We start from the raw sequence: 21,719 nt of genomic DNA, 5'->3' as shown, positions 1-21,719 counted from the left end.
TAAGCGACTGCCTTCGGCTCAGGTCATGATCCTGGGGTCCCAGAATCGAGTCCCAGGATCGAGTCCCAGGATCGAGTCCCAGGATCGAGTCCCACATCGGGCTCCCTGCTCAGCAGGGAGTCTGCTTCTCCCTCTGACCCTCCTCCCTCTCATGCTCTCTGTCTCTCATTCTCTCTCTCGCAAATAAATAAAATCTTAAAAAAAAAAAAAATTGAATCCTAATAGCTCCAGAGGCCATACTTTTAATCATTACCGGATAGTGACTGGAAAAGGCAGCAAATGTTCTTGAATAGACGAGAAAAGTGAAACCAAGAAGCCAAGTAATTTACAGTCCCTGGGGGTGAGGGGCAGAATAAAGGCAGAATTCCTGCCCTGGAAGCCATAGGGCTCCCCCCTCCAAGGGACCAAGTGTCCTAACTCCCTTTTCCATATTCCACTCACTTAAACAGGCCCACGGGTAGCGGGGCCAGCCCAGAATCTCTAAACCCTTATTTGTGGTTAACTGTCTCCATACCGCAGGGCAACTATGGGACAAGAGGAAAGGGGAGGCACCCTCTCCACTTTAGATCTGACTTCCCACTTCCCAAGACCACCAGCCCCGAGGCATAAGGCCCAGACGCGAGTCTGGGAATTGTCTCAGCCGGGGTTAGAAGCAGGAGAGTGAGGTGGCTTGAAGGGGCTGGGCGGCGCTGGGCCGCCCAGGACCACAGAGTCTCCTATTTCTCGCAACCCGCCAATCCTGAACGCGAGAGGGCGTGGCCATACCTGGGAGGCGTGGCCGGACGGCGGAGGGGGCTGCGGCGTCCCAGGGCGAGGCGGTGACGTGAGTTCGGCGCACCTGGGTCGGGCAGGTAAGGGCCGGTGCGGGACGGGGAGCGGAGCTCGAAGACTCTACCTGCGCAAAGCCAAGTGTTGCTTACCCCACCGGTGAAGAAGAGCGGTGGCGACGGGTGATCTTAACTGGGGACGTGGTTCGGAGGGACGTCCGCTTCTGGTCGCCGGATTGAGAAAAGGTGAGGACGCTAACTTTTGAACACTAGCTTTGGAAGGGGGTGGGGCGGGGGGGATCCACCCGCCCCAGCGTTTGTGGGGTTAGGAACCTTGCTTGAGAACATCTGTTTGTTTGGGGAGACCTTCTGGGACTGGGTGCCTGTCGCCCTGCTTTAGGTAGCTTCTGGGCGGTCCTAGCCCAGGAGCACGGGGCCCCTCCCGAGCCCACACTTCTCTCTACTCCCTTTCCCTCCCTGCCCTACCGGAGTGTGCCGCTCTCGGCCCCTACCCACCCACCATAGGCTAGAGCTACGGCGCCTCCGCCCCTCTGGTCTTACCAGTGGGCCCAGTGTCCCAAAGAGGGGATTTCCCAGGCCTGCAGGCCTTTGGTCTTAGTGGGTGTTCGGGGAAATGGGGATGGGGGGCGGTCAGGAGCTTTAGCCAGTTTGTTTTTTCTCCTTGAATTTGTTTAGCAGTCAGGCCCCTACGTGGGGCCTGGGAGACACCCATGGATTTCCAAGTAGCCAAGCTTGGTGTTGGGGAGGGTGGCGCTGGGTGTGGTTGCTCTGGGGGTGAGGCCCACTTCGCCTGAAGGGGATGGAGGGTGGGTGTGGAAAAATGGGGAGAGTGTCCCAGGCCTGACTGGAAAGGAGACCCGGGGTGCCACCCTTTACAGGGAGCCTGCTTTGTAGAAAAAGGGTCATCTCTGTCCCAACCCTGCTTTCCTAGTGCATGTCAAAAGTGGAATCCAGGGAAGGGAGAGGGAGAAGGTGCTTGAGTAGGAGTTGGTGAAAGCTGGTGCTGACCTAGGAGAGTAGTTTAGGGTGTGCATAATGCATGGCAGCAGCACCCAGTACCCTGTAGCTCCCTCTCACCAGCCCCCAACTTCAATCCAGCAGGGAGGAAGGGCATAGGAATTGTGGTGAGAGGCATAGAGTTTACCCTTAAGCAGGGCTAAACTAAATGGAGGTAAGATTGGGGAACTTGCAATATGGCCTTCAGTTCGCTCCAGGGGAAGGGAAAAAGCGGGACTACCTGGCAAGTGTGTTTTACTCTGAGCCAAACCATTGGCGGCCCAATCTCGAATCTCAGCTTTGAGGTAGTGGTGCCCCTGGAAACTAGGCTGGGCAGGGGCTGCAGAGGTGGCAGTGGGGGGTGTTTATAGAGGACCTGCTCCCTGGAATGGGTGTGTGAGAGAGGATGGTTAGTGCCTTGGGGAGGTTGAAAGTATCCCGGCTCAATGCCCAGTGTGAGGGGAGTGGGTTAGCATCTTTGTTTTTTGGCTGGGTGAATACCTGTTGGACACACAGGCTTTGAATTTCATTGCGATGGCAGCTAGAGATACCAGGGTTGAGTTCAGCTAGGCTGAGGTTCTGTGGGCATTGAGATTTGAGTGATGTGAGTGTTTTGAAAGAGAACTCTGAGTTAGGTGTGTTTGGGGGTGGGTGTCATCCAGTCTCCTCCTTAACCACTTCCTTGGCCCTTCATGCTGCTGGGATCTTGTCAGTATTTTGGTTTACTCTCTTAGTGTACAAAAGGAGGGACTTGGAAGGCAGGGTATCGTGGCAGGATTCAGTACTATGGCATACTCTGACTCAGGAGTGTTGGGTCCAGGCCCCAGATGAGGCACTTTTCTGTGTCTCAGTTAACCCAGCTATAAAATGGGGATGATAATAGTACTACTTCCAGATCATGAGGATGAAATCAAACACATTAAATAAAAGTACATGTAAAAAACTGTAAAGCCTATGTAGGTATGAAGGATCGTTGGTATCATGGTCTCAGCAGCTGAAGGGCATCATCTTTTATACCTTCCAGTGGCCAAGAAAGGCCTTAGCTTTCTGTGGTTAAAAAAATACTACTTGTTGTTTTTTTTCATTTTTTAAAAAAGATTTATTTATTTATTTATTTGACAGAGAGAGAGAGACAGCACAAGCAGGGGGAGAAGCAGGCAGAGGGAGAGGTAGGCTTCCTGCTGAGCAGGGGGCCCGATTCAGGGCTCCATCCCAGGACCCTGAGATCATGACCTGAGCGAAGGCAGACGCTTAACTGACAGAGCCACCCAGGCGCCCTGGTTTTTTGTGTTGTTGTTTTTTTTTCATTTTATTATAAATTGAAACATGTCATTGTAGGAAAATGTGAATCATATACAAAAGTATATAGACAAGTATAAAATTCACCCATAATCCTATTACCAGGTAACGATTATGGATGTCTTGTTACACTGGTGTATTATTTCCTTTCCTTTTTTTAATTATATGTATGTATGTGCAAGTGCATGTTATGTTACAGGATGGAGATACTACTGTAAGTCAATATTGTATGGTGTATTTTCTCCCTTCATGTTGTAAACATTTCCCCAAATCCAATAAAAATTCTTCAGACACCCCGTTGTTAATGGTTGCTTAATAGTGCAGCCTGTGAATATGTAATTAGCCATTTGCCTCGGTTATTTTGGTTGCTTCCAACTTTTCCCTCTCTGCCGGTTTTTACAGCTCTAGTTACTGGGTGGCAGGTGGGGGGGATGTTGGCTGGCATTCAGAAGGTGGAGGGGGTTAGCGATGCAAGTGAGGCATGAAGGCGGGCGGGGGGAGGTTTGCTCATGTATAGTGCCATCTCGAGAGAATGCTGAGAACCCAGGACTCTAGATCTTAACAATCAATCTCTGAGATTGCTTCTCCTTCCCTATCACTATGTGCAGTTCTCTGTGTTGACTTGGTTGCTTTAATTTTTTCTTGATGAGCTGTCGATCAACTAGGATAAGCCCTTTTCTTCAAGGTCTGTGGTCCATCAAGAACTGGATTTCACATGTCTGACAAGCGTAGACACAGGACTTATGGGTACTGCAATAGAAATTCTCAAAAGTCCCTCACGAGGTTGACCAATGTGCTGCCCATTTCCCTATTGTCCTTCCCGTCATCCCCTTTCCAGTAGGCTGGGACTGAGGAGGAGAAGGTAGAACTTTAGAATATGCATTCTCTCCTCCTTAAAAGGTAAATGTCCTCCCCCCACCCCCCACCCCCGTTTGATGGCTTGACTTGCTGCCCTACAAAACAACCTAAACAAGGCCAAGAACATGGGGGGGGGGTACAGTTGAATATTGCATGCCACCCTCACCTGCCCACTGTGAGCTGTGCTCCCAGGGGGAAGGTTTCAGTTGCAGGACTTGTTAATTGGGTCAGAAGGCTCAGGTAAGAGCAGGTCCTGCCTTGCTCTTAAAGTGCCAGAAGCTTAGTGGGGTTTGGGTTTTCCCTGTTTGTTGGGAGTCTGGCTGGGGCAAGGAAGTGGTGTTAGGGGCCGCCCCCTCAACTAAGCTCCTGTGAGTGGGAGCCTTCAGCTGACTCAACTGGTTTGGTTTCTGAACTATGATCCAGGTGGGGACCTTCCTGGGTATGAAGGTGACTTATTTATCTTCCTTTCCTCAGGCCATTGTGGGGCTTGAGCAGTTCCAGTGGGGATTTCTTCAGAGAGGCTGATGAAAACGATGCCCTTTCTCACCCACATAGTGCTGGACTCACAGTAGCCAATGAACACATATTTGTTGAGTGAATGCGATTTTACAGGCCTCACCTTAAGTAAAAACAAAGTAAAAGGAGAACACTAAAAAAAAAATATCTAAACACAACATCCCAGGCAAACAATTCTCTAGTAGCCAGTTTTTCCTAAAGGCACCCAGTCTGGGCAGGCCTTTGTTTCCTGCTCTGAGTGCTGGCTGTTGCTGAATGTTATCTGCTCTGCCCATGTATTTTTATGAGAATCAATTGCAGACTTTACCCAGGCCAGTTCCTGCAACTAATGAGTTCACTTTAGCCTCTGTGCGGAGATAAACAGACCCAGGTGGAGGAGGCCATCTGAGCAGAGCAGAGCTTGTCTTATGATTGTTTTTAGCAGTCTAGGGTGAGGAGCCGTAGCATTTGATTATTCTTGGGTTCCTGGACTTTGCAAGAAGGGTCCTCAGAGCCTCTGTCTCCCATGTTCCCAAGTCTTCTCCCAGCTACTGGATTGTCTTATGGATAACCAACTCAAGACCCCTTTTTCTTGGTACAGAGTCTTTGGCTGGCCCAGAGCAAGGAGAGCTGACTTGAGGCCCAGCTCTTGGGATCCCCGTGGATACGCTGCCTGCTCATCTCTGTAAGTGTGGACTTGGGAACCAGGACCCACCCTTGCCGCCTTCTCTCTCACCACAATGATGCCATTTCTTTTTTTTTTTTTTTTAATATTTTATTTATTTATTCATGAGAGACAGAGAGAATGAGAGAGAGAGAGCACATGAGAGGGGGGAGGGTCAGAGGCAGAAGCAGGCTCTCCGCCGAGCAGGGAGCCCGATGCGGGACTCGATCCCGGGACTCCAGGACCATGACCTGAGCCGAAGGCAGTCGCTTAACCAACTGAGCCACCCAGGCGCCCCGATGGTGCCATTTCTTAACTAAAATATTCCCAATCACCTTTAGTTGTCTTGTCTAAAAAGAAAGTGTGCTTCACATTCTTGCCCCTGTCTTTGCTCTTTCCATACCTTTTTTTCCTCCCGTCTCCTGAGATGAGATTGAAAAGAGCAATTTCACTTCTTTTTCAAAGCCCTTGATTCTTCAGGAAGGACTGTGTTCCAGCAGGGATGATGTCATCTTTTTTTTTATTTTTCTGCTTCAGGATTTAAATAGAAGAAATGTGATCTACTTACATGATAAGTCTGATTTGGCTAGAACATGAAGTATAAATGGCTTTGGAATAAGAATCAAAAGAACCTTTTAACCTCTTTTCTTTTCTTCCCCACCTGGCACAGTTTATTCCCATATTTAGTTTCTTTGCTGTAATCTAATGAAACTGTAGCTCTATCATACGGGAACAGTGGCTGGGAAAAGTTCCCAGAGGCTGGCCTAATTCTCCTGCTCTCCCTACTCTTTACCCTCCCCCCGCAACCCCTTACAGATCATGGCCCTCCACCCCCGCAGAGTTCGGCTGAAGCCCTGGCTGGTGGCCCAGGTGGATAGTGGCCTGTACCCCGGGCTCATCTGGCTACACAGGGACTCCAAACGCTTCCAGATTCCCTGGAAACATGCTACCCGGCATAGCCCCCAACAAGAGGAGGAAAATACCATTTTCAAGGTAAAGAAAGGACTTCTTGCACCATCTGACTTAAAATGTTTTCCAGTTCTGTCAGAGCTTTCTGAGTTTTTTGGTTGTTGTTGTTTTGTTCTGTTTTCTCTTTTGGCGTGAGGAATACAGTAGATCCAAAATGCTGATGCATCAGAGAGAATGTTTATGAAGGGGGTGCCCAAACTTAGGCATAGTAATTTCTCTTGCTGGGGCACATCTATAATGTTTGAGTCTGTTTATTCTTTCCCATTGGTTGAAGGTACTCAATTCACATCCCAAAAGTCCCAGGTGCAGTTGGCTAAACTGCAAGTGATCGTATTGGTGTGGTTGTTCCAAAAGCTCCCGAGGGTCAGCAAATGACTCTTCCTCTTCATTCACTCAGGGCTCTTGCTATGAAGAGAGGTGCTTGGGCCTGGGGAATGACTCTTCAGACCAGGACAGAACTACTGAGTGTTAGCAGGCTCCTAACATAGCCTGTAGGATGGGCGTAGAGGGCCCTCTGCAAGGTGTTCTTTTGATATTAAAATATCTTGCCCTATCCATAACCTCTGCTTAAAAATTAATGGTGATTTAGTACAAGTTTTTATTATACAAGTATGTTTTCTTAAATAAAAAATAGCTCTGATGTGACAGTTGTTTTACTTAACTGAAAACAAGATTTAATCAGATGGCATTTTACAAAATTTAATGAAGCCAAAGCTTGGCTTTAAGACAGAAGTACGTGGGAAGCTGGTCATGGGGAGAGGTGTTATGTGGTTTATAACTCTGGACCCTGTGCCTCTGCTTCAGACCAACTTCTCTATGCTGGTCAGCCTTCCATCTCATGAGTTGCTTTAGTTCCTGCATCCCCAAGACACGGAGAAGTGAGTTTAGCCTTTTCTTCCCTCTATAAGCTGGAAGTCAGAAGTGAAATCCAGTCCCTACTCTGGGCCTCTCAAGATTGATGGCCCCAGGTTCTTGCTGAGATTGGATCAGAAGAAGTGGGCTCACCCCTTGAAGAGAGCCATCCTAGAGATGTTTCCCACCCAACTCAGTTATATCAGGTATAAGATACAAGAGGTAGAGGGAAAATTGGCCTGAGAGCACTTAGAAAGAAAGTAAATGAGCGCTTTTAATTTAAAAAATAATGATATGGAAATGATAGGAAAAACATCTGTAAACCAGCCCCAATTACTGAAGTTGGCATCCAGAGGGGGATGGGCCTGCCCTGGCCCAGCTGGCCTCTGGTTGTGGCCTTGGTTTGAAACTGGATTTGCTGTTGGTGGCTGGGGGTGGCTGGCCATGGCGGAAGAGGCTGGTTCCTGAAAGCCCAACACAGGAGAGTGATCTATGTGTTCAGGGCTTGAGAAAAAGGTGGCTGCAGAAAGCTTGTCTTATTTATATCTGTATCTCTGTTTGCAGAATGCTAAGGGAGGGCCTTGGAAGTCAGGAGAAGAGTGAGGGTACTTTCACAGATCCCAAGCTCTGACAGGCCTTGGGTAGGATATGTGGGGGCGGGAAGGGGGCAGGGGGGGCACTAGCATTAAATGGGTGCCCGCTCTGTATCCCCTGTCCATTATCTCATTTAATTCTCAGCAACTCTGTAAGGGAGGTATTACTCTCATGTTGTAGATGCAGAGGCCGAGTCTCCGAGGAGCTAAACAACTTGCCCAAATCAGGCAGCCAATAAGGGGTGTGGCCAGAATTTGAATCCAAGCCTATCTGCTCCCCCATTACCATATACCCCATTCTGACCAGGAATTGGAAGACCTGGGTCAAATCCTACTGCTATCAATGGCGTGTATGGTCTTGAGCAAGTCACATAATCTCTTTGGGCTTTAGCTTCCCCTTCAGTAAAATGGGGATGAAACCAGTCTTGCCTGCCTCACAGGATTGTTGTGAGAATTGAATGAAATAACGTGTGGGGAGGGACTAGTGAATTACCATTAAAATACAGAAGTTACTTCCATTTCTGGAGGAGGAGTAGGGACCTGCACAGTGACCTGAGTGTCAGAAGCAAGGCTCAGAATGGGTCTGAGTAAGTCACATTTATAAATCACAGTGATTGCCATGTGGTGGTTTCTACCCTCTGCTGCATCAGCCTTGGGCCCTCTGCACCATCTGAGTGGGCCCTGAGGAGCAACGGCTCTGTTGTGAGCAGGAAGGCTGGGGCTGTGGTTTTGGCTTAGTCTGCCTGCTCTCCATGGAGGGGCAGGGATTTAGGGAGCCAAGGAACTCTGTAGGCCTGTGCCAAAGTGAGCACAGCCCAAGCCAGCTGGGTGGGGCTAGAGTGGGAGTGGGCACAGGGAATCAGATAAACGGAGGGGAGAATGTGGTGAGGTAGCAGTCAGGTACCACCAGGCACAACTGGAGATGTGCTTCTCAGATACTGTGGACCAGTGACGTCGGAATCCCCTGGAGGGACCCAGTGAACTGTATTTTTTCAAGCACAGCCATCTCGGGCAGCACCCCTCTATCAGACCTCTGCATCCTGTACTGCAAAACAAATGCAGGTGCCCCCAAGTCTGAGGAGGTGGTAAGAAGTGAGCCTGAATTAGAAGAGAAGGATTTAAATTTGTACCGGAAGAAACTTCCTCGTGATCCGTGATCATCAGGCTCTGACGGGGGAGTGACTGAGGGAGATCAGAGATGTCAAAGGATGGGGCGGAAAATTTCCATTTCAGCTTGAGGTCAGAAGCAGAGGCAGGGAGTTGGTATTGGACACGGGCCCTGTCCGTGTGAACAAGCTGGGGTGTGCTTCCTGGTCTTGAGGACTCTGCTAATGACATCCCCCTTTTCTGCATCAGAACATAACATCCTGAAGAAAGCATAGAGATCTGAGAATATGTTAGCAGTGGGGGAGAGTGGATATCCCGTGAGCAGAAACATACATGCTTTGGGACCCAGAAACTGAAAACCAGCAAGGAGGAGCCAAAGTGGTTTTAGCTCATGCCACCAGCCCCTGGTGTTTGCAGCAAAGTATTTCCGAGTGAAGTGGGACTTTGAGGAACTAGGGAAGGGCAGGGGGTGTGGGTTTCCTCGGACATGGGGCCACCTGAATGAGGCCCTCCGCCTCCAGCTGAACTCCCAGAGTATGCTACCTTGCCCCCCTACAGGCTGTTACTCCTAGGGGCACTTGTTTTCTACAATTATTTATGCATCAGATTGAAGAATGTATGGGGAGGGAACAGCAAGGCCAAATTCTTCATATCACATGCCAGCTCCCTTTGTCTTATTACCTAAGTAATTAATGTCAAAAACAAATAAGCCAAAATAAAAAATTTACCTGAAATCCTGCTATCCGAAGTTACCATTAGCATTGTGGTGTATACGGTGGATGCTTGAACAACATGAGTTGGAACTGCACGGGTTCACTTCTTTCTTTATTTTTTTAAAGCTTATTTATTTAAGGAATCTCTACACCCAACGTGGGGCCCAAACTCACGACCTGGAGATCAAGAGCCACATGCTTTTCGGACCGAGCCAGCCAGGCACCCCTGCACCAGTCCACTTATGTGCAGATTTTTTTTTTCCCCAATAAATACTGTACTACAAATTATATTTTCTCTTCCTTCTGATTTTCTTTTTTTTTTTTTTTAAAGATTTTATTTATTTATTTGACAGAGAGAGACACAGCGAGAGAGGGAACACAAGCAGGGGAGGTGGGGGAGGGAGAAGCAGGCTTCCCGCCGAGCAGGGAGCCCGATGCGGGACTCGATCCCAGGACCCTGGGATCATGACCTGAGCCAAAGGCAGACGCTTAACGACTGAGCCACCCAGACGCCCTCCTTCTGATTTTCTTTTTTCTTTTTCTTTTTTTTTTTTGATTTTTTTTTTTTTTTTTTGCAAGAGAGAATGAGAGAGAGCACGAGAGGGAGGAGGGTCAGAGGGAGAAGCAGACTCCCTGCTGAGCAAGGAGCCTGATGCGGGACTCGATCCCGGGACTCCAGGATCATGACCTGAGCCGAAGGCAGTCGCTTAACCAACTGAGCCACCCAGGCACCCCTCCTTCTGATTTTCTTAATAGCATTTTCTTTAGCTTGCTTTATTGTAAGAATATAGTCTATAATACAAAATACATGTTAATCAACTGTTACCAGTAAGATAGGTAAGTTTGGGGGAGTCAAAAATTAAATATGTGGATGTTTGATGGTACAGGGGATCGGTATTCCTGACCCCTGTATTGTTCAAGGGTGAACTGTATTTTTTCCAGACTTTTCTTTATTTCCAACCCTTATTATAGCCACTCTTGACAGGTGGTGCTGGCACCAACAGTTGAGATAAGGCTCCTCCTTTCAAAAGATTGCGTTTGCATATGGCTTAATTTCCCTCAGGCCCTGCCTGGCCTGGTCCCCGAGGGTGGTGCTGCTTGCTGTAGGCTCTGTAAGTGGGGATCCGGATGGCAGGGCAGTCAGGCAGGGGTGTACGTGCATGTGTGTATGAGAGAGGGTGAGCACACTTGGCAGTGTTTCTGGGCAACGGCAGGCATTCACTGCGGTTTCCTGTTCCTCAGGCCTGGGCTGTGGAGACAGGGAAGTACCAGGAAGGGGTGGATGACCCTGACCCAGCTAAATGGAAGGCCCAGCTCCGTTGTGCTCTCAACAAGAGCAGGGAATTCAACCTGATGTACGATGGCACCAAGGAAGTACCCATGAACCCGGTGAAGATATATCAAGTGTGTGACATCCCGCAGCCTCAGGGATCAATCATTAACCCAGGTGAGGCCCCAGCTGCTGGCGGGACAGGTGGACAGTAAGCCAGGTTCTGGGCTGGACTTTTAAAGAGATAGCTGACTTGAATATTGCTTACAAAGTTTAGTTACGAAGCAAGAAAGCCTTTCCCTAGGAAGGACCCAGAGAACAGAAGATCTAAAGGCAGCAAAATCTTCTTGTTCATTTAGGGGAATAGTTACTGGCGTGACTGCTTGAAGCATGAGAAATCACAGGGAGTATAGACTCCTACTGTAGGAAGAGCTTCCCTTGAGACTCAACGCTGAGAGGAGAGGTCAGGTGGTTTTGAAGATGGAGGGATTAAAACTTAGGAGGTTTGAGTTCTGAACCTGGCTCTTATCACTTTGCTCCTTGTGGGACATGGAATCAAGTCATTTGACCTTTGAGCCTCAGTTTCTTCAGTGGTAAAATCTGGGCTCTCATCTTTCCTGCCTACTTTAAAGACTATTTTAAGACTCAATTGACATGACATTTAAAAGCTATTAAGTTCCCTTTGTAAATGTTGGATGAGTGATTATTTAATTTGTAGGATACTTTTCCTAAAAGAATACCACCCGATCCTCCTATTTCCCCAATGCTCAGCAAGTACCAAGAACCGGAAAATTTAGACTTGTCCTCCAATGGACCTAGTGAGGCCCAGAGAGAAGGGTCCGTCCTCACATTAAGCTTACAAAGGGGAAAAGTTGGTGTCCTTGAGTCCTTAAAAGGGATGCTGAGGTGTGGCAAGAGGTTTAAAGTGGGAATTAAGAGATTTCTAGGAAAGGGGGTAGGGTCTGCAGCTCCTGGGTAGGGGAGGGGAAGAGAGTTTACATTAGAGCTCAGTAGGAGGAGTTAGAGCCAGAGGTTCATATACCTTTGGTTCTCAGTCTTTTTGGCTAGGGCATTAGGGGTGCACACTGAACCCCGGGAGCTGGCAGTACCTAGCATGTACAGTGGATCAGCTGCAAAGATGACAGTGCAACCCCAGTGACTCACTCGAGGGCTTACGTGTCTGTTTCTTGGTTAGGATCCACTGGATCTGCTCCTTGGGATGAGAAGGATAATGATGTAGATGAAGAAGATGAGGAAGATGAGCTTGATCAGTCACAGCACCATGTTCCCATCCAGGACACCTTCCCCTTCCTGAACATCAATGGTGAGTGGGGATGGTAGGGGGTACAGAAGAATGAAGAGGATGGAACGGGCTTTGAATAACAGCTACTGGCCCCCCTCAGCCCCCGCTGTACTGGGAGCAGTGACAAGGCCCTGTGGCCAAGCTGCTGGTCTATTAGCAAGTAGGGGTCACAGACAGGGGAACTCTGCTGGCCCAGTTATCCCAGTGGGCGGCTTCCAGGCATAGAGAACATCTTCTGAATCTTACAGATAATTCTGAGAAATTAAACAAATTCATTCTCAATCCCACATACAAAGTATCATTGTTACAAATTTCACTGATTTCCTTGAGGCCAAGTGTAGATATCATTTTGACGAATTATAGGCAAACTCTTCCACTATTTCCCTTGGTATAAATTTTTTGTCACTTTCTTAGCAGGATCTACTCTGCTAAGGCTAGGTCATGGGAAGCTGGTGGTTTCTACAGCTCTTAATACTAGGCTTTGATAGAAGTTATCTGCAAGAGACTTTTTGCTTCTTTTATGGACTTTTTGAATTCAGCTTCCTAGGAAAAATGAGTTGAGAGGTTGGAAGATCACTGTGACAGAGCAGGTACTGACTCTTCCAGCGCACATTTGGAGGATGCTCAAACACAAGGTGAAGTGCTCTTCGGCATCTTCACTTGAACTGTCCACTGAAATGCTCCTAGTCTAATGCCATGCATTTAGTTGAGAAGCTCCTCACTGTGTTTTCTAGTTCCATCACACTGCTATGGGTCAAATGAGGTCCTCGTGCCACTTAGAAAATTTATCAAGGGCGCTCAGATGGTTAAGTGTCTGCCTTCGGCTCAGGTCATGATCCCAGGGTCCTGGGATCGAGTCCCGCATCGGGCTCTCTGCTCCTTGGGAGCCTGCTTCTCCCTCTGCCTCTCTCTCTCTGTCTCTCATGAATAAATAAATAAAATCTTAAAAAAAAAATTTATCAAGATGATTCCTTTGGGATTTTGGAATCCCCTACTTTAGGTGATTCCCTTACCTTTGAGAATCAGGAAACGACTCTTATTATCTGTCCACTTCCCTCCTTCACTTAACCTACCATTTATATCTTTACAACCAAGTGATGAGTAAAGAAAAATAACATTGAGCTCTTTCAGGTCAATATTGCCACATGTTACATTCTCACTTAGTGATTTGAGTTGGATATCTGGAAATATGAAATCCTTTCCCAAATCCTTGGCTGGCTCATTCTGTTGTTTTCACCCCTTAAAAGGATGCAACCTATTTCCAGGATCCTGATTTCCTATTTCTGTTCATATTTTACCAAAGCAAATATTGTGTGGCCTTATGTTAGGGGTTGCTTTGGATTCTTTTGGGGAAGATGTGGGACATCTATTTAAAAAGTAGGGGCACCTGGGTGGCTTAGTTGGTTGGATGTCTGACTGTTGATTTCCACTCAGGTCATGATCTCAGGGTCCTGGGATTGAGCCCCAAGTTGGGCTCTCTGCTCAGTGGGGAGTCTATTTGAGGATCCACTCTCTCTCTCTCCCTTTGCCCTTCCCCCATTTGTGCACTTGCTCTTTCTCAAATAAATAAATCTTTAAAAATAAAAAAAAAAGTAAAATGGGTACATAGGTTTAACCAGACTTTTGCACAAAGGGTCAAAGAAACATTAACTTCTATGATTTCAGAGCTGTTGGGGCAGAGGAAGAAGAATTGTTGAAGAATAGATGCCTAAGAGGTGAGGCTAGGAGGAGAAATCTGTAGACTTTGGAGTGAACCAACTTTGAGAATAGCAAGAAAATAGGATGGGTATTTCATTTTCTTTCTTAAAAGCTTTAATTGTATTCTTTTGAATAAATACTGGTCTTCCATGGTTTAAAATTCATAATGGTACAAAAAGATAATCAATTGAAAGTTTTTCCTTCCTTCCTGTCTCTGAGCCCCCTGTTCGGTTTCCCTGGAAGAAACTGATCCTTTCAGATTTTTGGGTATCCTTCCAGATGTTTCCTGCATGTGAAAGTATGTTTTTAATGGAATTTGTAAACACTCAAAGCTAATCAGCTAACTCAATTGAGTTCATTTTATAGAAGACAATCAACTCCTATGTAATTGCTGGGGTGAAAATCTGCAACAGGGAACCTTTCATCCATGCTCATTCTAATTTAACCCCAGAGAAAACTCACATGTCTGGTAATCTTCAGCAAACGCACGTCTTCAGAACTATGAGTTTATGGGAGAACTAATATGATTAGGAAGTAGAAGTAGGGGAACTGTGTTTCTTATTGTGTTAATTGTGGGAATCATTGAAGGGCTGCCGCACTGAGTCATAGTCCAGTGTTTGACTCTTGTCTGTTGACCTTGTTAGGTTTTAGAGCCCCAAGCCAGGTGATGTACATATATGGTGCCCCCATGCCTGCTCACCCACATCTTTCTGTTCTAGGTTCTCCCATGGCACCAGCCAGTGTGGGCAACTGCAGCCCCGAAGCAGTGTGGCCCAAAACTGAACCTCTGGAAATAGATGTACCCCAGGCACCCATACAGCCCTTCTATAGCTCTCCAGAGCTGTGGATCAGCTCTCTCCCAAGTAAGTGAGACTTGATCTTTCTAGCTGGGTCTTCAGCTCCTATTATAGTCCCTTCTCCACCCTACCTTCTGCCTCCATTTCTTTGCCATGTAGGCAGCCTCTATGTCTGGTTCCTGGCTGGCTAATGAGTCATCAGGGAAGAAGTAAAGAAACATTAGTTCATATTTATCTGCCCATGGGGATGCTCTGATCGGTTGCAGCTCGAGGTTACACACCTCTTAGGTGGGTGGAAAGCCTGGGTTAATCAGTTTGGCTAGGGGATCTGGGCATAAGGCCAGTTGAGGGATAGGAAGATTAATGGCCATGGATTTGATCAAGAAGGTTCTTGGATTTTGAGGGGCTTTTGGAAGGGAGAAAATCTTTCTGAATTGAACACAAATTGATCTCAATGAAGAATCAATGTCACCGCCCCATCTCCCTTTCACACTACACATGATGGTAGTGGGGATGGGGTGGGGGGTGGGGATGTGAGGGCTAGTATTTTGTCCAAGAGGCTAATAGCTTTTTTTTTTTTTAAAGATTTTATTTATTTGAGACAGAGAGAATGAGAGACAGAGAGCATGAGAGGGAGGAGGGTCAGAGGGAGAAGGAGACTCCCTGCCGAGCAGGGAGCCCCATGCGGGACTCGATCCCGGGACTCCAGGATCATGACCTGAGCCGAAGGCAGTGGCTCAACCAACTGAGCCACCCAGGCGCCCGAGGCTAATAGCTTTGATAAGACCTATAGGGTTTAGTTGAGGCTTGATGAGTGAAAATTTACTCTGCCATGAACTGTGTCCTTTTATGGTAAATTATTAGAACAGATCCACAGAGTGTGCTCGTGTGTATCATTTTTCAGAAAGACAAGCTTGGTATTTTTTTCTTATTCTTCTGGTTTCTTTAAAAATGAGCCAAAAATGAGACACAAACCAGGTACCTTAGTCTTTAGCTCCTTCCAATGCCTACTAATGTGAAGACTCAGTCAGTATATCTTTATTTTTTTTTAATGATTTTATTTATTTATTTGACAGAGACAGAGATAGCGAGAGCAGGAACACAAGCAGTGGGAGTGGGAGAGGGAGAGCAGGCTTCCTGCCGAGGAGGGAGCCCAATGTGGGGCTCAATCCCAGGACCCTGGGACCATGACCTGAGCCGAAGGCAGACGCTTAACGACTGAGCCACCCAGGCAACCAGAAGACTCAATATAAATGAGGAGACTGGACCCAGAAGTTTGCTTGGAGAAATTCTAGCCCTTAGGGTGTAATGATTAAACAGATAGTATACATGGACCTTGAACTGTCTGCTTTTAAGGCAGCCTTTTGAGTGAATATTCCAGGGATAGGATGATGTCTTCCTTTGTTGCAGGAAGGATAACTGTGGTAGTGACCTTCCTGAATGCTGGTTGAAAGGTGGCTTCATCTCGATGGACTTGCATGAGTCTCAGAGATAGGCAGAGCATTAGAGCAGGACTCTCACTGTCCTCTCTCACCTTGCAGTGACTGACCTGGACATCAAGTTTCAGTACCGTGGGAAGGAATATGGGCAGACCATGACCGTGAGCAACCCCCAGGGCTGCCGGCTCTTCTATGGGGACCTGGGTCCCATGCCTGACCAAGAGGAGCTCTTTGGTCCTGTCAGCCTGGAACAGGTCAAGTTCCCAGGTCCAGAGCATATCACCAATGAGAAGCAGAAGCTGTTCACCAGTAAGCTGCTAGACGTCATGGACAGAGGACTGATCCTGGAGGTCAGCGGTCATGCCATTTATGCCATCAGGCTGTGCCAATGCAAGGTGTACTGGTCTGGGCCATGTGCCCCATCACTTGTTGCCCCCAACCTGATTGAGAGACAAAAGAAGGTCAAACTGTTTTGCCTGGAAACGTTCCTTAGTGGTAAGTCTTTTTTCAGAAGGTTGGTGGTTGGGAACTTCTTCCTAGAAGTAGGTTTACCACCTTCCCTACCCCCTCTCCTGGCTCTGCAAAGATCTTAACAAAAAACTCCTGGAGGAAGTGAAGGTAGAAGAGAACCTTAGTTCTTTTTTTTTTTTTTTTTTAAGATTTTATTTATTTATTTGACGGAAAGACAGTGAGAGAGGGAACACAAACAGGAGGAGTGGGAGAGGGAGAAGCGGGCTTCCCGCCGAGCAGGGAGCCCAATGTGGGGCTTGATCCCAGGACCCTGGGATCATGACCTGAGCCGAAGGCAGACGCTTAACCGACTAAGCCACTCAGGCGCCCCGAGAACCTTAATTCTGAGAAATGAAAGTGGCCTGGGCAACAAAGAAGGGCATTCCACTCCAAAGCTATGTACTTGGAAGCTATTTTTAGGTTGGCTGTGGCTCCTTTAGTGGCAGAAGAGGGAGACAGTCTTGTCATTACGGCCAAATGCCACCAATGCCACCTTAACGTTGGAAGTTGACTTTATCATAATTAGCAAAACATATTCTTCTCATTCGGGAAATATCTGAATGGCAAATTCAAGCAGACACATTTAGGGAGAACACTGAGATGTGGATTTTACAGTATAATTTGAACCCCAGGTCCAGTTTAGTGATGTCCAATAAAACCCCCTGAAATGGTAAGTGTTCTATATTTGTGTTGTCCAAAGTAGCCCACATGGGACAGTTGAGCACATAAATGTGACTCATATGACTAAGGAACTAATTAATTTTAATTAATTTAAATGTAATAGCCACATGTGGCTAGTGACCACCATATTGGACAGCATAGAAGATGGTATTTACTGAGTGGATGTGGAATGGCCCAGTACACCAAACTTGCTCTTCCACCTTCTACAGATCTCATTGCCCACCAGAAAGGACAGATAGAGAAGCAGCCACCATTTGAGATCTACTTATGCTTTGGGGAAGAATGGCCAGATGGGAAACCCCTGGAAAGAAAACTCATCTTGGTTCAGGTGAGGATATAAGGACGTGTCAACAACTCTTTGCCTTTTCACCAGTGCTTTAGCCCTTAGGAGTAGGGTTATGCTGAGCAAAAGGTCCATCAGCCTATGTGCACTTTATTCCCATCAGATAGAATAGCAGACTCAAGCTTTGTTTATTGTAAGAACCAAGTAGGTCCTATCAAAATAGGACCAAGCTGGAGCACACAGGGTCCACAAAGTGGATGACTGGTTTAGTGAAGACCTTACCTTGCATTCTCTTGCTGACTAATATTAGAGTCTTGCTGAAACCTAACAGTATATGGTCCTTTCCAGCTCTTTAAGAAAAACCTTTTGAGTTACTTTTAAGAATGTAACCTTATTCTAGTAAGTGGCAGCAAGACCACTTGGGTTTGGTCCCTGGATTTGTAAAAAAGATAGTCAACAGATGAAATGTGGGTAAAAGTCTTACTAAAGAAGCAGCTGTTTATTTAGACATGTGATGTGATGAGACATATAGGTTCTTCACCTTCATTTGAACCAAGTTCTAGAGTGAACCTTAGCAGGATGGTCCAGAGAGAAGAAGGCATACCCTGTATCTAGACATAAGGGTTGGGGGCTTCCCCAGGGCCCCACTGGTCCCTTCTATCATCTTGAGTCCCTCCTGCTATTTAAAAATACCTTCTCTTCAGTGGATACCTGTGTGCTCTGTGTCCTGAACAGGTCATTCCAGTGGTAGCTCGGATGATCTACGAGATGTTTTCTGGTGATTTTACACGGTCCTTTGACAGTGGCAGTGTCCGCCTGCAGATATCAACTCCAGACATCAAAGATAACATCGTTGCTCAACTGAAGCAGCTGTACCGCATCCTCCAAACCCAGGAAAGCTGGCAGCCCATGCAGCCCACCCCCAGCATGCAACTACCCCCTGCCCTGCCAGCCCAGTAATCATGAATGCCATCTTTTTTACAATATTGTACATATCGGTATTTTTTATTACTCGGATTTAACCAGCTTTTAAACTTCTTCTTTCTAACAATGTTAGTGGCCTCCAATTCTCCACATATGCCTGGCTTTTAAAGTTGATTTAATTTATGGAAAAATCACCCTTCTTATTCCCCCTTTCTTTTTTAAACCTCGCAATGTTAGTGTAATGTAGTAGAGGGAGATTTGGCCTGGGACTTTGGACAGCAGCGTTCTAGCTGCAGCTTTGCTTCAGTGGTGTGACCTTGAACCACCAAGTCATTTAACCTCTAGGCTTCAGATTCATTACTGTAAAACGAAGGGGTTGGAATAATGCCTGAAATAATGCCAGTTAAAACTCTGACCTGATGACTTCATTCTACTTGTACAAGGCAGAACTGCCTGGAACAGAACCCTTCTGCATTGTTCTTGCACCACATTTTTTTCTTGCTTTCATTAAAGTTCCCTCAAGCACTGATTTGTCCAAGATTGATCTCCGTTTGACCTGTTCTGCTAGTATAGTAAGCTGGCTCCCTGACGGGGTAAGTGAGAGGGAGGGGAGCTGGCTGGTTGCTTAGGAACCAAGCTTGATATCTAAATAGAAATAGGTGCCAAAGTCTGAAAGTCACCTGGTCTGTGGAGTAAAAGCTCATAAACTGAGCTCCTCAAGGGAATCTGTCAACAGAAGGCGTAGGGATTCTGCACAGTCGGTTGTCAGGTATTTACCTTGCCACCACTCAAAATAACACTGTATATGTGGTAGATGAGAGTATGACTCAGTGGTACCTTTCAGAGAGGGTAGAGCTCTTTTTCTTTTTAATTCTTTGAGGAAGAGCTGGGAGTGAGCTGGGCATCTAGGACAAACTCCTTACTAAAAAAGCAACAGTTCCTTCTTGTTTGGAAACTTTTACAGTCTTACTATCATTTGGATTTTTTGCATTTGAAAAAATGGGGTGTTCAGGGTGAAGGAGGGTGGGGCAGTGCTCTTCTGTAAAAGGCTCATCTGGTCCAAACGTGCTTGTCTCCCTTCTTGTGGAGGGAGCTGGGTGTGGACTACTCGGGGAAGAGTGGTGTAGAACATTGTAGCTATGGCTTCCACAAACTGGTCTTATCTATTAACTTTTGCTCCGTCTCTGATCTTTTTGCCCTACCCCAACCTTAAAAAACAAAAAAAAAAGTACAATTTAAACTCCAAGACCTAAATGGAAAGCAAGATGTTAATCTCTGATTGCAGGCCCCTAATGCTCTTGAATACTGATGCCTCTCTGTGCCAGGCTGTTATAAGAAAATCCATGTCTAGTTTGCTACCCTTAAACTAGGCCATCCCCTACTTGCTACTGAAGTTGAGCTAGCCAAAAAGTCAGGTAGCTTCGAAAGCCATAAGCTCAGTTCAGTTACGGGTGGCAGTGGGACTTATTTAGAATGCTGAGACTGTGGTTTTAGGGTTTCTAAGGGACGTAATGGGATCTGCTGTTACTAAAGTATGACCAAGAGAAATCTGAGTAAATGTCAGGTGTAGCTGTGAGCAGAAGTTGGGCTTCTAGAGACCAGGAAACATACAAGGTATAAAAACTATATTTTTTGGTCATTTTGTTGAGTGGGTAATGTGAAGGATTTGGTTTTGGTGTCTGGCTAACTCTGTAACTGCACAGCTCAAAGTTAAGAAGAACCCACTGCAGGTAAATTGGGAGGACAACTGCTAGATCTGGGTAGTCCTTTTCCCTTATGCTGTGAGAGGCTAATAGCCAGGCTGTCCATTTGGACGGGGACCGAGATAATATGAGCTGGCAAAAGGTGATGAAGATTGTTCTGAAGGGCCAAGAAGGATCAAACTTGTTGTTTGTGACTGTAATGAAAAGATTACAAAGATGCCAGAGGAGTGGATGAGTGGTTTTATGTAGTCTTAACCAGAGAGCCCAGTTTCTTCCACATTTCTTTATTGTTTTCAGAATCCTGGGAGAGGAGCGCCTGGGTGGTTCAGTTGGTTAAGTGTTTTACTCTTGATTTCAGCTCAGGTCATGACCTCAGGGTCATGACATTGAGCCCCACATTGGGCTCCATGCTCAGTGCGGAGTCTGCTTGAGATTCTCTTTTTCCTTCTTCATCTGCCCACTCCCTACCCCAACTCCCCCACTCACCCGCTCTCTCTTTCAAATAATAAATACATCTTAAGAAAAAAAAAAGAGGGGCGCCTGGGTGGCTCAGTTGTTAAGCGTCTGCCTTCGGCTCAGGTCATGATCCCAGGGTGCTGGGATCAAGCCCCGCATCGGGCTCCCTGCTCTGCGGGAAGCCTGCTTCTCCCTCTCCCACTCCCCCTGCTTTGTTCCCTCTCTCACTGTGTCTCTCTCTGTCAAATAAATAAATAAAATCTTTAAAAAAAAAAAAAAGAATGCTGGGTGAATGCATGCAGGGCTGTTCACTGATCTCCCTCAGTGCTCCTTCTCTGGTCCTGATGGACAGATAGATACCAGGTGCCCTTTCTTTCTTGGGAGACTGTTACTTCCTTTGGTGGCTACACCACACACTCTCTTGGTGTGGTCTACTTTCTTGCCTCCACCTTGTTTAAGAGAGGAAGGGGAATTAGATGGTGTCGCTAGCTCTTCTTTTTGTTCTCTGTCCACCCCGCCAAACTGGATTAGCTCAAAGTTAAACAAAACAAAACACTATAGGTAAATTGGGAGGGCAAGTGTTGGATCTGGGCTTATTCCTTCCCCATATAATTAGGTCTCTGGTTACATGTATATGTTCCCCTATCATCCTATACTTCTTTTTTCAAAATAATCAATTCCCTTGTAATTGCTCAGCATCTGTGTCCTATGTGACTACAAACTTGCTGAAGGTAGGGACTGTTTGTCTTGGACTCTGTTGCCAGTGTCTGGTACATACTATGTTCTCAAATAGAACTGATCCTTGAACAACACAGGTTTGAACTGCACAGGCCCACTTGTACTCAGATTGTTTTTTGATTAGTACAGTATGATAAATGTATTTTCTTATGATTTTTTTTTTAGCATTTTTTCCTCTAGATTACTTTATTGTAAGAATACAGTATATAATGTTGCTGTAAACATATGTGTTGACTGTTTATATTATTGGAAAGGCTTCTGGCCAATAGAAGGCTATTAGTAAAGTTTTGGGGGAGTTAAAAGTTATATTCAGAGTTTCTACTGTGTGGGTCACCTCCTACCACCTGCGTTGTTCAAGGGTCAACTGTATTTGTTGTTAGAATAAATGAATGAACTAAGTAAGTCTTTCATTTTACAGATTTATTGCTAACGACCATGGGAAAATAAATACGGGGAAGGAAAAAATCCTAAAATTAGTTTCTCGTCTCTGCTTCTGACTCCCTCTGAGCTAAGAGCCAATGTTAGCCTGGGAGCTTCCACACACTGATCCTCCTTCCAGGCTGGCCCCGTCTTTACTCCATAC

The 21,719-nt window shown here is 46.5% G+C and overlaps 1 protein-coding gene across 1 annotated transcript; it reads left to right on the top strand.

The window, feature by feature from the left end:
- Window positions 1-791: 791 nt before the first annotated feature.
- IRF6 (interferon regulatory factor 6) lies at window positions 792-21,565 on the top strand. The gene is made up of 9 exons (XM_045877154.3): window positions 792-1,013; window positions 5,038-5,121; window positions 5,917-6,093; window positions 10,577-10,781; window positions 11,800-11,928; window positions 14,325-14,468; window positions 15,944-16,336; window positions 17,242-17,360; window positions 18,051-21,565. The coding sequence occupies exons 3-9, from the start codon at window positions 5,920-5,922 to the stop codon at window positions 18,273-18,275; spliced, it is 1,389 nt and encodes a 462-aa protein (XP_045733110.1). The 5' UTR covers window positions 792-1,013; window positions 5,038-5,121; window positions 5,917-5,919; the 3' UTR covers window positions 18,276-21,565.
- The last annotated feature ends 154 nt before the right edge of the window (window positions 21,566-21,719 follow it).

Source organism: Mirounga angustirostris, unplaced genomic scaffold (assembly GCF_029215605.1).
Source record: "Mirounga angustirostris isolate CCGP_5_RB_7025 unplaced genomic scaffold, mMirAng1.0.hap1 SCAF_6, whole genome shotgun sequence".
Taxonomy (NCBI): Eukaryota; Metazoa; Chordata; class Mammalia; order Carnivora; family Phocidae; genus Mirounga; species Mirounga angustirostris.
The sequence above is the reverse complement of the archived record's forward strand: the minus strand, read 5'-3'. Positions and strand labels throughout refer to the sequence as shown.